Here is a 17,678-nt window from a genome sequence, read left to right on the forward strand (position 1 = left end):
TATTTCAATCAAACTAAAGGAAAATATAAAAAATAAAATAAAAATAGAAATATTAAAGATTTAAGTAATAATAATTTACATGTCATATGCAATTATATGTCATATATGGCTCATTTTCTCAGCTTTACTGGTGGGGGAAGACCTCGGGTGCATCTCTGTGCATTGTTTCAGACACAGGCGAGCACCAAAGGAGATCAACTGATGACAACTGGATAGCTTCAATCTACAATCCCTGGATGGAGGGATGGTTTAGGGTCATTTGTGATAAAAAAAACTAGGTTACTAGGTCAAATTCGCTCCTGGTAAACCTTTAAGTGCTGAAAAACTCTGGAGAACATTCTGGACCATTTTCTAAATTAATAACTTTATATAGCTGCTGCAGACAAGAATATATACTTAAAAAAAGTAAAATGCCCTTGGGTAATCATTACGGTCTTTTGCATGTTTTGAGACAGTTTCGTCATTGCAATAAATATTTAAAGTACCCAATATGAAAGGATTTATAGTGCAGGCAATAGAAACACATTTCCTCCAGCACTAAATGGTATACCAATATTCCCATAATAGGAGACTGTAGGAAATGTGCATGCAGTGATCAAATGTTTCTTTATTACATACAGTAGAATAATGAATGCTTGTAACAAGCCAAAATCGATGTTTTGCAGATGCAATGTTTGCAAATATTGATTAGTCAGCCCTGTGATGTGGTAATCATCATTAACTGCAATTTTAATCCAGTTTTAGAAAAAAAAATTTCAGTACTTATTCTCCGTATAATTCCTTTGCTTTGATATATGAACGAAACTTTCGGAAGAAAGAAAAAGTAGGAAATGTAATTGTATGTTTTATATGGCCTGCCAAGAAGAATTTCAGAATTAAGTGAAATAATGTTGCTTATTGAATAGAAGGTTTTAATTATAGAAATCATGGTGTAAAAGATTCAAAGTTCTGAGATGGTGATAGTGAGTGTGAGCATAATAATAGAGAATATTTTCACTTTAATGAATATAGAAAAATTAAGGCGCAATCTGTCAAAAACTAGTAGATGGATAAATGGGTTTGGAAGCCATTCTTAATGAACTGAATGACATTTTTATCAGCTGTTTACAAATATAAATTTTGCATTACACTAATATTACCATAAACAAAAATTAAATGCATGAAATTAGGAAGAATATCTTGAAAAGTTTAATGACTTGCCCTGTCCAATTTTGCGCTTCTATACCTTAACATACATTGACATGATTAAATGGTATTTCAATACCATACCTATATAATGACATGGGATTTCAATACTTTAGCAGTATATGGGATTGCAATTCCTTATTACAGATGTCAACACTAAATACATGGGATTTCAATACCTAAATACATGGGATTTCAATTCCTAAATACATAGGAATTTAATACTTAGGAAGTACATTGGATTTCAATACCTAATATATGGGATTGTTTTCAATACCTAAATTATGTAACATGGGACTTCAGTACCTAACTATATTTATGGGATTTCGTTACATGAACTTAAAACACATAGGATTTCAATAGTATTACCTAAATACATAGTATTTCAATGCTTGAATACATGGGATTTCAGTTTGGTATGACTATTAATTTCAAAACTTAAATGCAACATATTTCAAAACCTAAATATATGCCACTTCAATACGTAAATAAGTAGAGCTGAGTTATAAGTATATTCTAAAATCAAGTCATTGACACCATAAGCATTTGTTACATTTTGTAGATTTGTTACATTTGTCATAATTTAGAAGACCTTTACAGTACCTGTTTTCATATTGTTATTCTGTTGACAATTAATATTTTCATATATAGATGGTAATAATTTATAATGATACATTGTTGTCTATATTGTCACATTCATTGTTTCCCCTAATAACTTTTCAAATTGCTTTAAATAATTTTGCTTGAATAGCTTAATCAATGCTGACAAAAATAGACAAGGAAGAAATTTTCAAACTTCTTGGGGAACAAAAAAGGATTATGAGAGATGTGATAGAACTGAAAATGAGCTGTCACATAATTCTGAAACGAAAAACCTTCGGAGAATTGAAAACCAGTCTTTAAATCCTTGTGTTTATCTCAGAGACTTTTATAGATTTACAATAAACTATTCTGTCTAAATATAACCCATTTACAGTATTAAATTTTATGCTTTCAGGGGCTAATTGAAATTGTGCACATAAATTCTTGATTAATATGACAATTGGTTCATTTCACAAAATGTCAAAAAACAATAAGGAAATGAATAGACTTAGAAAAGATTACAATTTGTAGTGCTTGGTGGCCACTGGTTTGAATTTATTTTTGCTCCTAAGTGCAACAGTTAAGATTTAAAACACCATTTATTATTTTGTAATTATCATAATTATGTCATGTTAATTTTAACAGGATATGGTATTAACCCTTAATCCTGTTGAATTTGTGTAATGGACTTTTCCAGCTTTGAATTAAATTTTGGAACAGTCCATTTAAATTTGAAGGGATTTCAATATCAAAATACAAAAAATTTAAATGGCATATCCCCCTAAACAGCTGCTAAGATTTTCAAAAAAATTTCTAGGAATGATCCTTGGGTTGTTCTCTACAAAAAGGCAATAACTGGTTTGATCCACTGAACAAGATGGCACAGAGTTTCAACTAGATATATTATCCTACATGTTTCTTAGGTGAGCAATCAAGTGTCCTCTTGTAGAAATTATCAAAGGTGAGCGATCAAGGATCATTTTATGGTATTTTTTACACTGACATCCTTTAAATATGGACTGATAAAGATTCGAGGCAGGACAAGACTATTACATAGATTTAGGAGTGTGAAGGTTAGAACAGGCAGACAAGCGCCAGAGATATTGGTATCTCGGTTAAATCATTTAAACTGCATTAAATTAATAAATGATAAACCACTAGTTAGTGTCAAATTTATGTCCGCGTTTCCTCGATAATGATTCTGTCTTGGTGCATTGTTGTTATTCATTGTTTACAGGTAATTTATAAAAAATTTAGTAGTTAATATGCTGCACTGGAAGCTCGAGTGCAAACCTTGTTCTGGAGAGTTTAATTTAGAAAATAAGCTCAATTTAATGCTTATTACACCCTGATTGCCCAACCCCACTGCTCTTACATGATAACAAGGTGCATCTCAGTTCAAATCGTTGTATTACGTAAAATTTTGAAATTTACATTTATGTGAGAATTGAATTCTAAAAATAAATAAATCTATGTATAAAAGCTGGAGGAATTATAAACAGAACAATTCTTTAACTTGAAAGTTTTTATCATGTTTTTTAACAAACCCTTAGCATGCTGGCCAAGTACCAGATTCAACCCATGCTACCATAAGATCAAGCCTTAGTGTAGCCGGCACATCCAAAAGGGCAGATAATCCTAAAAAAACAACACCCCAAGTTATGCCCCTTTTTCAACAGAGATTTTTTTTGTCCTGGTTATAACCTTTTTATTAAGGTGATTTTTCTCTGAAACTATCAAAGTTACTACCTTCAAACTTAACATACATTTTAACTATCAAAACATCACACCATTTCAAAAAGCATGTACAATCTTAAAATTTGTTTTAGCTGAGTAATGCCCCCTTTTTTCGCGAAAGATCCATTTCTCAAAAACAATCAAAGAGTTAAATTGAGGACTATTATTTCGCTAATTCACCAGTATTCATGCCAATAGTTTTCTTTGTTCTTCTAAGAGTTCAAGCATAAATCATCTAAGAAAGAGGCTTGCCTGTTGCATTTTGATATGTTACCATATTGAAATATTCCATTCTTCAACATAATAGACACATTTAGTCTGAAAAGAAGCTTTTTGTGACATTGATCAAATGGCATAGGGCTTCTGTAAGATGATGATCAATGCTTCTATTGATAGAGATCACTCCTGATAAATCACATGCTTTAACTCTTGGAATTAGCCCATATCCATCTTCAATTGGAAATGGTATATCTCTGTTAAGACATATATTCTGAAGCCAGAACAATTCCATACAATTTTAGGCATAAACATTGCTTATTTCCAAATATAGCAAAAACAAAATCAGTTTTGTGCTGTATCATTGTGGCCTGGAAACAAGCTCTTTTGATTACAGATTATCACTCCCCTGAGAGTTTTTACAGTGATAGGCCACTGTCACTTTCTGAAAGCAACACTTAAACAGCAGAAAATGTTTTGACAGATATTTGATATTGATAAAAGAACCATATGTTAAGACATAAGCTGCATCTGTAAAAAAATATTTTTGGACAAAATAAAGTAACAAACAGTTTTCCTGGGGATACACATGCTTTGTATTTTATTGCAAGCTCAAATTGTTTTCTCTTTTATAGGGTAATGCTTGTCCAATGGGGTTACTGATTGGAGGAAAATCTTCTCATTCATTCTGTCCTGTTTGTTTAGTATTCTGCCATTTTCTTCTTATTTCCACTGTTTCATTGTGATAGAAATGCTATTCATTCGTTAGCTGTATCGAATTGCCTTTTTTGTTTTTTGTCTAGGGATTTTTCATTGCTTTTCACCAATTTATTTAGTAATTGCAAAGAAATTACATTGTCCTTTTTGCGCTCATGGGATATCACCTAATCATTTTCATTGGAATCACAGTTTTATAAATGATTCCAGCATCAGAATTGTTGGTGTCACATAGGAATTGAACATCAGCATATAAAACAGAAATAATTCTTAACCAGTGTTTCTTTTTTACATAGAATTGAGGCCAAAATTACGCCTTTTCCCAATTCACAAATCTCCTGAAATTCCCCAATTTTATCATGGAAATTTAAAAAAAATAAGGATTTTTACCTATCAGCCCAACTACTTCATATGATTTTTAGCTCGACTATTCGCAGAAGTTTTTGCATGTAAGCTGGTATTTCCATAAGCACAAAAGGGAATGGATTGAAACTTCACACACTTGTTCTCTGTGATTATCTAACATGATTGGCAGAAGTCCCATAACTCTGATTTGCTTTGTTGCATAATTATGCCCATTTTTCGACTTGGAAATTCTTGGTTAAGTTTTTGCGTGTAAGCTGGTATCTCCATTACAAACTACTGAAGGGAATGAATTGAAACTTTACACACTTGTTCTCTGTGATTATCTAACATGATTTGCACAAGTCCCATAACTCTGATTTGTTTTTTTTGCATAATTATGCCCCTTTTTGGGCTTAGAAATTCTAGGTAAAATTTTTGCGTGTAAGCTGGTATCTCAATAACTACTTAATGGTTTGTGCCTTTTTTGGAACAATTTTATGCATTCATAATAATAAAGCAGTGATTAACTCGATAAAACATCTTAATAAACAAGCCTTTGTACCTTTTCAGACAATTCTTTGTATTCATATAGCTAAGCATTATTATACTCAATGAAACACCCTTGTGACAACTTTTCGAATAGTCCAGCTTTACTGTCCTCTGACAGTTCTTGTTTCTTAAATGCTTAAAAAATTATTTACATGTTTTTTATCATCTGAATAAAAAGTGAATATTTTAAAAGGTTTTGTTATATACTACCAATTTTTGATTGGTTTCCATGATAAATTTTCCCAATTTTAAGGGCATGGGCTGTTCCAATTCACACACAAGAAGCCAGTGTTAGTTTTGATCCTGAGCTATACATTTATATATAGAGTCGGGTCAAATTTGCACTTTAGTGTGACCAGACTCTTTACTAATTAATAGCTGTTTAATCATGAAAGTTATTGAGTTCATTTGAACCAGTCTGCTTCATGGACTGCTGCTGGCGTCAGAAACATGTTGATGACCCCAGAAGGGCTTGAACCCATGATCATTAGGTTTGAAAGTCAGAAATCTTTATAAATAAGCCACCTTATAATAATCCCCAAGGATTTTGATAATAAAATCACTCAAATTAAGTACAAACATTTCAAGTTCAATCGAGCGCAAATCTTAATTGCACAAATTTAGTGGGATAATACTTCTATCAAAACTCACTGTAGACAATTATGTAGACATTAAAAAAGTCATAACAATTATAAAAAAGAAAATTATGCATGCATTTAATTATTAAAGTTATTTGAAAGATTATACCTTGCATCTAAATTGTTATTTAAAATCCCAATGGGGATTTACGTTAAAAGAATAGAACTTAAAGAAAATACTTTACTAAGTGGTTTATTATGGAGATAGTCTAACTGTTTCTGTACTTCTTTTCATAATGAGGGTAATAAAGTTATTAAAGGTTTACATAAAACGTGAATGAGAGGTGGGACCCCTGCTTGTTAGACTGGTTAACAAGACAGACTGTCTCTCCTCAACAATCTTTGACAACATAATCAGACAACCAGTCTATGATTTAACCAGTCTCAAACATTAGATTAACAGATTAAAGAAAATATTAATGTAATCATGTGAAAAAAAAAACTTGACTGACTCGGTTAAAATATCGGGGAAGAAAAAAACGAACTGTGCAGTTTATTTGCAAATAGCATGGTCGTATTTTATGAGGTAATTTGACGATACTGTCAAGACGGTTAATGTTAAATTATATAAACTTTAATAATTTCATTCATCCAAAATTCAATACGGCTTTGGTGTAAAATGTTTAGTGCTTTTATCTAGTATGTTTTTCTGCCATAGAATTCGCAATTGATTTATCAAGGTTTTCTTTGCCAGTTATTAACCTAAGTAATTTATCATAAGCTAGTTGAAAAGTTGAAAGCTGGAAGTTTATATATTGTAGAAAGATGAAAGATAAACTTTGAAATCAAATAATTATCATGTTTAACATAGCTTTGATTGTTCTCAAGCAATTATGTTTATTTATCTGTCTCCAGAATGTCTACCTGCCCTAGGCAAGAGCTATCAGAGGATTGCTCGGGTCAGAGTCCATGTATACTAAAATACTTTGTGTATATTTATATATATAAATAATATCAGTGTATATTTATATATAATAATATCAGTGTATATTTATATATAATAATATCAGTTAACAGATTGTTTAATGGAGAGAAAAATAAAACAAATGTCAAAGGCATCTGTCTGAACTGTTTAGCCACCTGATAATTAATCACTTTGCCCATGTAAGCGTTGGGTTCGAATCCTGCAAGGGGCGTTGAATTCTTTTAAAAGGAAACCATCTAGCTTGATAGTATTACTCAGGTGTCCACTCTATGATGCTGATATAATGCATGGAGGGTGCATCTTAGATCTTAAGGGGCATCTAAGATATTCCTCCACTATCAAAGATTAGATGCCCTACTTTTCCTCAGATATATTAGTTATTTGTGAGGAAGTTATTTGGTTTGTTGATCGAAAGAGGTTGTTAATTTTCTATCCTAGTTTTAACTCTGACATAGCAGAAATAATGTGCAATGATGGCCAGAAAGTTGCCAAATATATGAGTGTGACTAAAAACGTAAGCTTTTTCGAATTTTAAAAACTAGGGGGTCATGTCAGAAAACGTGGTTTCATCAAAGTTACATTACTCTTTTGTGTAGATGTTGAGTAGATTTTCTCCAAAAACTGATCTTGTTTGATGTATGGGATATGTTTATGTAACAAGACCGAAAAGGAAATACAGTATTTACTGACTTAAGTAGAGTTTAATGGTGATAAATTGTGTTTATATCAGCCTCTTACCATCCTTAAAGTATTACCTGTATAATTCTATATCATTTAAAAGGTTGCCAACTTAATTACCTCGTTATTATATGAACTTATTTTAAGTCTATTAAAGATTTGAAATTCATCTTTAATACCATGCCATTTGGGGAAATTTTGTGAAATTTGAAAAGTATGACAGACAGGTAGCTTAAAGTTGTATTTAACACTTTTGAAATAATGTTAATAAGTTTTAAAATGTTTTAAGAGATTTTTCAGTTCTGTTTTAGTTTCTCTATTATAATGTGTTCCATATTTTTAGCTCGTGGCGAGTTTTTAATGTGTATAAAATAAGATAAGGTGCATAATTTCATCTGATGTTAATTTTGTTGCGCACCTTCAATAGCTGCGTGAATTAGCTTTAGCCTCTGTATAAGTGTATTAGCCTTTGTTTAAGTGTATTTTTATAATAAACTCATTTACTTGGAATTAGGGATTGACTCATTTAGTATTTTAAAATTTCAATACTAAAATACCAGCTGGTCCAGTAATCAAAGGGATGTTGATTGGATCAACCTATCCTGTGACTACAAACAATTCTTCAACAGTCTTTGCCATGAGACCTTAGAAACTGCAGTGGTGGTCTACACATAGCATGTGGAAGAACCAGATCTGCTCTGAAATGGAGTCAATTACCATATGCACTACCTTATAAAATGAAAACAAATATCTTTTGAGGATGTCACAGATATGAGCAACTGAAGTGTAAGAAGAAATAATCCAAAATAGTTAAAAGCTACTTGCTGGTATCATCGGGTTCCAATGCATGGTGAATTGCTGGCATACTCTTGTTGAGAGTTAATGATATTGTATGAGTAATTTAAAATTTACCTTTAAGCTTTTGAAAGGAAGTTTGTACATATCAATATTTAACATTCATTTTGGGGGAAAAAATGAAAAATTTGTTATTTTGGAAATTTATTTTAAAATCTGTTAACACACAACCAAAATATTTTTGAACAGCATTTCAAATTTTTGAGCACATGCTTTTAGATGAGTATGACTAGGTTTTTTAAAGGTAGACAAATTTCTAGATTTTAAAATCAGGTAATGTGTTTCCCTAAACATATCAATCTTTCCCATATTTATCAATTTGTTATCATGTTTTATCATAGGGAAAACTTTCACTGATAACAACATAAACTCATTAAAAAGTCATAACAAACTGTCAACATTAGCTAAGCTCTTACATCAAAAGCTAGTTTATAACTTGTTAGTCCACATAATACAGGCAGACAAACACAAGTTTTCCTTGCAGTTAAGGAATATGGAAAAAAAAATACATTGTATGAAGGTTTTATTTGCATAAATAAAGTTAACATTTTTAAGCCTTAAAGGAACTCCACTGAGGTTAAAAAGCATAAAAATATATATTATTTGAAATTCTTAAATAAATCATTTGAAACACCTGACATGACAAAATCTGCATAGGTTGATGATGAAGTGTACTCAATTAAATTGATTGTTGATTTTTGTGCTATTCTTACCGGGCCAATTTCTTCATTGTTTAGTCAATTTGCACAATAATTATTATTATTCTGGAAAAAAACGGGGTGAGGGAATTATTTCAAAATTTGCACACAAGTTATTGGTCCAAAGCTTTATCAAATGGTACACCAATATCAGAAAAAATATTTTCAGTCCCTCAGTCGAGTCCCTTTAACCTGCTGAATTATATCACAAGGGCGTAGCCCAAGTGATAAAATGATGCACATCAGAACGACAAACAGTGATAATAATAATGTTATCAAGCAATAAAATCACCAATTTGGATATTTTATTTTAATTCTAACACGGCATCAACAAATAAATGCTGCTGTACCTGCTATAGAGTTACAGGTCTTCATTAGTAATCTGAATGTTATGATCCTGAAAAATTATTGTGTAAAGCTTCGATCGAGCAATGGTTGTTAAAATATTTGCATTGCAAAACTGTTAACAGGAACTTCTATAATTATAGTCATGAAAACATGTATGAAGTTTCTAGTAAGTAGAATAGTGTTACTACTATAATCACCAGTTTTTTTACAACCCCTGTAAGACAATGCACATTCCCTTAATGACGTCATTTTGGCTTGCCTTTTTTTGAAGAATTGTGTGCTTAGGATGACATCATTGTGCCACCGTGAATAAAGTTGTAATTGTATATGCTACTATATAACAAAAAGTTGATAAATTTCTTTCCAAAATATGAATAATAATTTACAAAAAGAAGACAGACAGGAATCTCTAGCGCTGAGGACTTTGAAGAGCTTGGTTACCACCATAAACAGTTAGCGTTACCCTGAAGCTTGACATTCCTATCTGCACAAGAAGCCAATGTCAGATTATTATATTACTTACTAATACCACTGGACCCTATTTTTTCATTTTTAATTTAAATTCTAATGTATTATGGGCTGATTTATCTTAAAGCTTTTAATTATAAAGGCAGACTGCAGTTTATGAACATAATTAATGTTACACAGGTTTTCACTCCATTTAATGCATTATTTATACATTAACAATAGTTTTAACTGTCTGATAGCTGTGAGGGGTAATGGAAAGTGAGAAAACAATTTAGGTAATATAACATTATAATGTAATTAAATAAAACTTGCTGATGTGATGAGGAGGTCAGGTAAGATGTAATCAACGGGTAGTGGCTGACAATATGGCTGCCAGCAAAAATTTCGTAAGCTACACTTGTTAGGAGTATCATTTTGTAAGTTTTAAAACCTGAGAGCCATTATGTATAAACATTAAACATTTTCATTGACATTTTGATCGTTAAAATGATTTGTATGAAGTCCTTACAGTTTTATTTACTTGTAAAATAATCAAAATGCAAGAGCTGTTATAGTTGATGTAGCTCCCAAAGAATAAGGACAGTAAGAAAAGTCATGGCATTGTAAGTCCTTGTCCTGTGTGGTAAAATGATTTTGTCAGATTGGAATATAGCAAGTTCATTTAAGATACTTAGCATGGTAAGACTAAGTTTTAAGTTTGACTTAAAGAGCCAACTAAGGAGAGACAAGGAAATAGTCACACCATTTGATAATTGCATAATATTTTATAAAGTTTAACATTTTAAACAGTGATCATTTTCAGAGTTAGGAATTTCTTCATATTTGTGATTTGTGGAGTCTATAAACTGTTCCTGTTTAAAGACTTCTTATTCATAGACTATTCATTTTGTCATTAATTCTTGAGTCCAGATCACTTTTTGACCTCTGGATTTGTCCTGTTGCTTGATTTATTTTCTATCTGACTTCACAGTGTTCACAGCTATTATCTTCATTGACAAACATACTTATTAAAGCGGGGAATTGATCGAGGAGAGAATAAAGCAAATGATGCATGCCAATAGCTGACCAGCAGTTATAAGTGTGTAATATATCATGGTAACTGTCAGCATTTATACTGGAAGCTGGGAACATTTATTACTTCAAACCTTACAAGGGAGTCAGTTCTCCGAACATCTCTTCTAATAGTGTTTAAGTCGGCTGTATGATACTGTAAGACATAAATCAAAGAACACTTGTTGAGACAGCAGCAACAGAAAAATCATAGCTCTTGAGGGTTTTTATAAAAGATGATTATATTTAAACCCTTGCCTTGCTGAATATATGGAATGGACTTGTCCATCTTTCTATCACAACAAAAAATCAGGATAAAAGGTGATCCCTTGGAAGCATTAATCACAACAAAATTTCAACCCTTAATTTTAAATCAAAACTATAATATACCGGTACTTACAGAAAAGCGAACAGTGCAAACTATGATGAGAAAGCACTGGTCACATGAGAGTAAAATCAGATGCCACCAGCAGGCTAATAATTTCTGAGAAGTCAGTCTGCTCGCTGTTTCTATACAATGCCTTATATACATAAATATGATTATATAATACTGTATTTTTTGTTTACTGTAAGCATATAGGGGTTACTTTATTCAGTGTGGGTATGAATGAATGATTAAATTCTTTCTTTTTTTAGATGATTGATAAAAAAAAAAGAAGAAAAAAACTGATAACTTAATCTATGGCTTCTTTGAAGAACAAAATGATCGTAGATGAACCCTGGTAGCAATTTGTCTATGCTATGAAACCTGATAGCTTTGCATGAGAGATTGAAAATAAAAAAAAGTCATCTCAGATTTCCCTTTTGGTATTCTATAATCTTATGTAGAGACATGTTTTTCCGGCTTCCTTGAGTAAATTATTGGTTTCATAAAAATCCATGTCCAATTAGCATATAATTACAAGTATTAGTTATAAGACTGTCAGACTTTTAGAGTCAGACAAAGTTTTTACAGTCTATAATCACAGAAAATTATCTCGATAAACAATCTCGGGCTTTACAACTTCAAAATAAACCCCGAAAAATCTTGTAATGTATAATGTATAATTTCGTTCAATTTCGTTATTTAATAAACAAAGACATGGCCTGACAGTTGCAGACAGTCTGTAGAAGACATGTTATTATATAAACAGGACATGGAAACATGCAATATATGATATAAATATTTAAATGAGATTGCCATTAACCAGATGTAGTCCTTCAAGAGTATAGAGTCAGAAAATGAACTTTTAGATGTAAATGATAAAAGCTTATAATGTCTGGTAAGGAAGACTATTGGAGTCATTCCTAAAATTATGAACTGAGATTTGAAAGTTTGTAATATTTTAAGTACTGGTTAGTTCAGTGTTATAATGATTGGATGGTTTTAGTAGACACTGGCATGAAACTTATTACCTACGTCACACGAGTAGCTGTTAGTACACACTGGCATGAATCTTATTACCTACATCACAACAAGTAGCTGTTAGTAGACACTGGCATGAATCTTAATACCTCTGTCACAACGAGTAGCTGTAAATAGACACTGGCATGAATCTTAATACCTCCGTCACAACGAGTAGCTGTTAGTAGACAGTGGTGTGAACCTTATTACCTCCGTCGCAACAAGTAGCTGTTAGTTGACACTGGCATCTGGCATGAATCTTAATACCTATGTCACAACGAATACCTGTTAGTAGACACTGGCGTGAATGTTAATACCTATGTCACAACGAATACCTGTTAATAGACACTGGCGTGAATGTTAATACCTCTGTCACAACTAGTAGCTGTTAGTAGACACTGGCATGAATCTAAATACCTCCGTCACAATGAGTAGCTGTTAGTAGACACTGGCGTGAATCTTATTACCTCTGTCACAATGAGTAGCTGTTAGTAGACACTGGCTTGAATCTTAATACCTCCGTCACAACGAGTTGCTGTTAGTAGACACTGGCGTGAATCTTATTACCTCTGTCACAACGAGTAGCTGTTAGTAGACACGTGGCATGAATCTTAATACCTCCATCACAACGAATAGCTGTTAGTAGACACTGGCGTGAATCTTATTACCTCCGTCACAACGAGTAGCTCTTAGTAGACACTGGCATGAATCTTAATACCTCCGTCACAACGAAAAGCTGTTAGTAGACACTGGCGTGAATCTTATTACCTCTTTAACAACGAGTAGCTGTTAGTAGACACTGGCATGAATCTTAATACCTATGTCACAACGAGTAGCTGTTAGTAGACAATGGCATGAATCTTAATACCTATGTCACAATGAGTAGCTGTTTGTAGACACTGGCGTGAATCTTAATACCTACGTCACAATGAACAGCTGTTAGTATACACTGGCATAAATCTTAATACCTATGTCACAACGAGTAGCTGTTAGTAGACAATGGCATAAATCTTAATACCTATGTCACAACGAGTAGCTGTTAGTAGACAATGGCATGAATCTTAATACCTATGTCACAATGAGTAGCTGTTTGTAGACACTGGCGTGAATCTTAATACCTACGTCACAATGAACAGCTGTTAGTATACACTGGCATAAATCTTAATACCTATGTCACAACGAGTAGCTGTTAGTAGACACTGGCATGAATCTTAATACCTATGTCACAACGAGTAGCTGTTAGTAGACACTGGCATGAATCTTATTACCTACGTCACAACGAGTAGCTGTTAGTAGACACTGGCTTGAATCTTATTACCTCCGTCACAACGAGTAGCTGTTAGTAGACACTGGCGTGAATCTTATTACCTCCGTCACAACAAGTAGCTGTTAGTAGACACTGGCGTGAATCTTAATACCTCCGTCACAACGAGTAGCTGTTAGTAGACACTGGGCCGTGAATCTTATTACCTCCGTCACAACAAGTAGCTGTTAGTAGACACTGGCATGAACCTTATTACCTAAGTCACAACAAGTGCAATGACATTCAATGTTAATGAAGTTAATTCAGATTTTGCAAAAAAAAAATTTTTAGTACAGAAGTGTTAAATTTGTATAGATATTAACATTGTACTTTATTGTATCTCCTCAAAACAGACATATTAGCTCACTTTGGGGAGCTCATAGACAGACTTGACACTGTTGATATGGTTACAATATGATATATAGGCATTCATACAATTACTGGTATGTTTTTGTGTGATATTCAGAGCTAGTATACATTTTTAATTTGATTTTAAATCACTTGGTACAGCTTACAATACTGGTAGTTTGAGATGACACCATTGCTATGTTTGTAATTATTAATTCATCATCTGTTAGGTGTAGGGTATCATTAGTAAGTGCGATAGAGAAAGCTTAGTTATTACATTGATTTACTCTCATTAAAATACCATTAGCTAGAAGAGAAAGGTAGCCATTTAGTCTGCTAACATTATAAAATATCTTGACGCCTCCTGTTACATCAGCTAATTAATAATGTATATAACCTGCCCACGGGCGCAAATTATATATCATACATATATATATAGACTGTTCTAAGGCAACTGTTTTAGTGAAGTGCATACATGTCATAAAAGTGATGCTAATTATATTATCAAAATTTTGGTATTTTTACTCTATATTTTTTTCACATCATCATCTAAGTGCAGTACATATAACAGGTTAACTCCTGTTAAATTATATAAGGAGTTAACCCGTTACTGCAATAAGGTGACAATATATTCTATCTCTCTTCTTAAAGATAAATTCAATCCCTGTGTTAAACTTATTGAATTGTTTTTGAATTTATTCTTATGGAAAAGTTTGAGTGTCATTTTGATAGCATAATAAAGGCTCATTTGAAAGTAAAAATGTTGGTCACTATAGGTTCAACTTTCAAATGCTATATTTGGAACAATCAGTATATTACAAAAAATAAATACATACAATTACATTTGCTTTTTCCATGGCCTCATTTTATAAGGCAAGGGCCTTAGGTGTCCTTTTAGGCACATTTGTAGGTTTTAGTCTTATAGACTATTTAACTCCTGTCAAATTATATAAGGAGTTAACCCGTTACTGCAATAAGGTGACAATATATTCTATCTCTCTTAAGATAAATTCAATCCTGTGTTAACTTATTGAATTGTTTTGAATTATTCTTATGAAAAAGTTCGAGTGTCATTTTGATAGCATAATAAAGGGTCATAATAAAGGGTCATTTGAAATTAAAAATGTTGGTCACCATAGGTTCACTTTCAATGCTATATTAGAACAATCAGTATGTTACAAAAAAATAAATACATACAATTTACATTTGCTTTTTCCATGGCCTCATTTTATAAGGCAAGAGCATACTAGTGTCCTTTGGGCACATTTCTAGGTTTTAGTCTTAGATTGTTAACTTAATTTTACCATGAATGTCAGGGTTTCTATGCTTTCTATGTAATACATTTTATTTATAAAGAAACAAATATTGATTGAAGCCTAAAACACTTAACCAAAAAGAAATCCTCCTATATATCATAGCCATTTACTGTCTGCGATAAATTTGTTATAAATATTTTTGTCACTAAATGCATAAAGCATAATGCAATAAACGATTAATTTTTAGGCAAATCTGTCTTTTCTTATAGTACAAGAATTGATATTCAATGCTTTTGTTAAGTTTATAGAGACTGTGTCTGTACATCAGTTGTAGTTAATGTTGTTGCAGGCAGGCAGTGTGTGGTAATTGTGTTTGCAGTAATTGTATTAGACTTCTTTCACATGTACCATTATCTAGTTAAGCATCCATTAGAGAGGCATGGCTTATTAATTAACCAGGAAGACATTTCTACTTTAAAGGTATTAACGGAATGCCTTCAAATACCACCCAGGGAATGCAGTATTTGTGCTATTATTCATAAATGTTTATATAAAAAACTCGCAGTTTAATTAATTCTATTGGGACTGTTGGCTACACAGAAATATATATCCAATTTTACTGACAATTCTTCTAAGATGGAATCTTTAGATTATTTGCTCTAAGTGAGTTAATATTTCGTATGTTAGTGTCTGAAAATTTCTTCTTCTTTTTTTTTTAAGGACTTGTTGCTTAATCATGATAAGTGTTTAATAAAAATAATTTCTCCAAAAGAAATTATCAGGTTGCGAGCCTATGTACATAGAAATTCATTATGTACAATGATTGTGGAAAGCAGAATAAAAATTCAGAATGCCCCAAGGGCAATGAAAATAAAGATTGCATAAGGTACTTCTTATCAGAAGAAAATTGGTGTTAATTAATGGACACAACCTAAGTATATATATATCTGGGTCACTAACACTCACAAATTACTCCACCAAATTTTGCCAATTTCCAAATTTGAAGGAACTCTGCCAATTAATATATATCGTAAATAAAATGGTTTCAGTAAAGCTGTTTGGGCAAAGCTGTTTTGGTGTTTTAGCGGCATTTTTCAGGCCGCATGGGATTTAATTGGCCACTATTAATGTAATTTTTATGTAAAGATTAAAATCTGTTTGTAAAGCATTTAGAAATCAATGAATGCAAGCTTATTTAATAGCCAATTTTTATCCATGTGATGCCACAATTGATAACAGATCAGTTTAGAAGATAATACCGTTCAGCCAGACAATGCTTCGGTCCTCAAATATTGACAGAAACGGAAAATTTTAATCGTTGAAATATTAAACTTTTAATGCGTATGAAAAATTGGAAATCCTCTTTAAAATTATTACTCAGGATTAAGTTACATTACTTGACAATGTGTAATATAAGTCAATATTCATAATGTAATTTTAATGGCTGAATTATAAATGGTGTACAAAATTACATGTTTTGTTGTTTCATTTACTTGGGATGTAGAATTTTCACTGTTGTGCATATTAATTTTTCTGAAAAAAAAAATGAAAAAGAGTTCAGTTTTGTAAAGTTCACAATTTTACAATAAATCAAAATCAAGTTTGGCAATGTCATGAATTCCTTTAAAAGGGTTAGATAATTATGCAAAAACTAAAAATTAATTACAGCATTGGTAAAACCTCAGAAATTTTAATGGTTTTAACTGTATCTAATTTCTTACAATCATTTATGTTTCACTCTTTCAAGAGGAATAACTCTTATTGTACAAACTATTACATTGAGACATCTGCTCATGTGAGTTGTCCCCCTTGATATTTCATCTTGCTTCATATTTGGCAAAAAAATTAATTTAATTAATATTAACTCGAGAATTAAACATAAATAAAGTGACTTATGAACAATATGCAGCAATTTTAAATATATTTAGCATAAAAATAAACTCATTTGGTAAAAAATGACAATGTGTAATAAACAGTTATATATTGATTATTTGATATATTTCATTTTTGTGTGTTTATTTCTATTTTTAAACTTGCATATTTATTTACTATATTTCAGTGATTTTGTTTCACGAGTGTTTGCACCGTTCTCTGCTAGTCTCCAGCATCAGGGTGTGTATAAAGAACTTCAAGATGAGACATCCAACTATAAAACTGACCTTACAAATAAAGTGAACGCGTAAGTTGATCTTACAGTATCTTATTCAGCAAGAATTAAATGCCACAGTAAAGTAAAAGCCTTCTTCAGCTTTTATTTTTCGTGGAAAAACAATATCCTGCTCTATTTATACCCCCGCACAACAAAGTTGTAAGGTGGGTATACTGGAATCAGCTTGTCCGTCCGGCCGTCCGTCGGTTTTTTCTTGTCCACCCAATAACTTAAGATATCTTTGACC

The 17,678-nt window shown here is 31.9% G+C and overlaps 1 protein-coding gene across 3 annotated transcripts in view; it reads left to right on the forward strand.

Annotated features, from left to right (window-relative positions):
- The window catches only part of LOC132755136 (uncharacterized), a 110,275-nt gene that overhangs the window by 80,690 nt on the left and 11,907 nt on the right, over positions 1-17,678 (forward strand). For all 3 annotated transcript variants that reach the window (XM_060745937.1, XM_060745939.1, XM_060745938.1), the window contains exon 25: positions 17,342-17,461. In XM_060745937.1, the coding sequence (XP_060601920.1) occupies positions 17,342-17,461 (120 nt within the window). The remainder of the gene's footprint in view (positions 1-17,341; positions 17,462-17,678) is intronic.

Source organism: Ruditapes philippinarum, unplaced genomic scaffold (assembly GCF_026571515.1).
Source record: "Ruditapes philippinarum isolate M1 unplaced genomic scaffold, ASM2657151v2 ctg782_1_1_1_1, whole genome shotgun sequence".
Classification (NCBI taxonomy): Eukaryota; Metazoa; Mollusca; class Bivalvia; order Venerida; family Veneridae; genus Ruditapes; species Ruditapes philippinarum.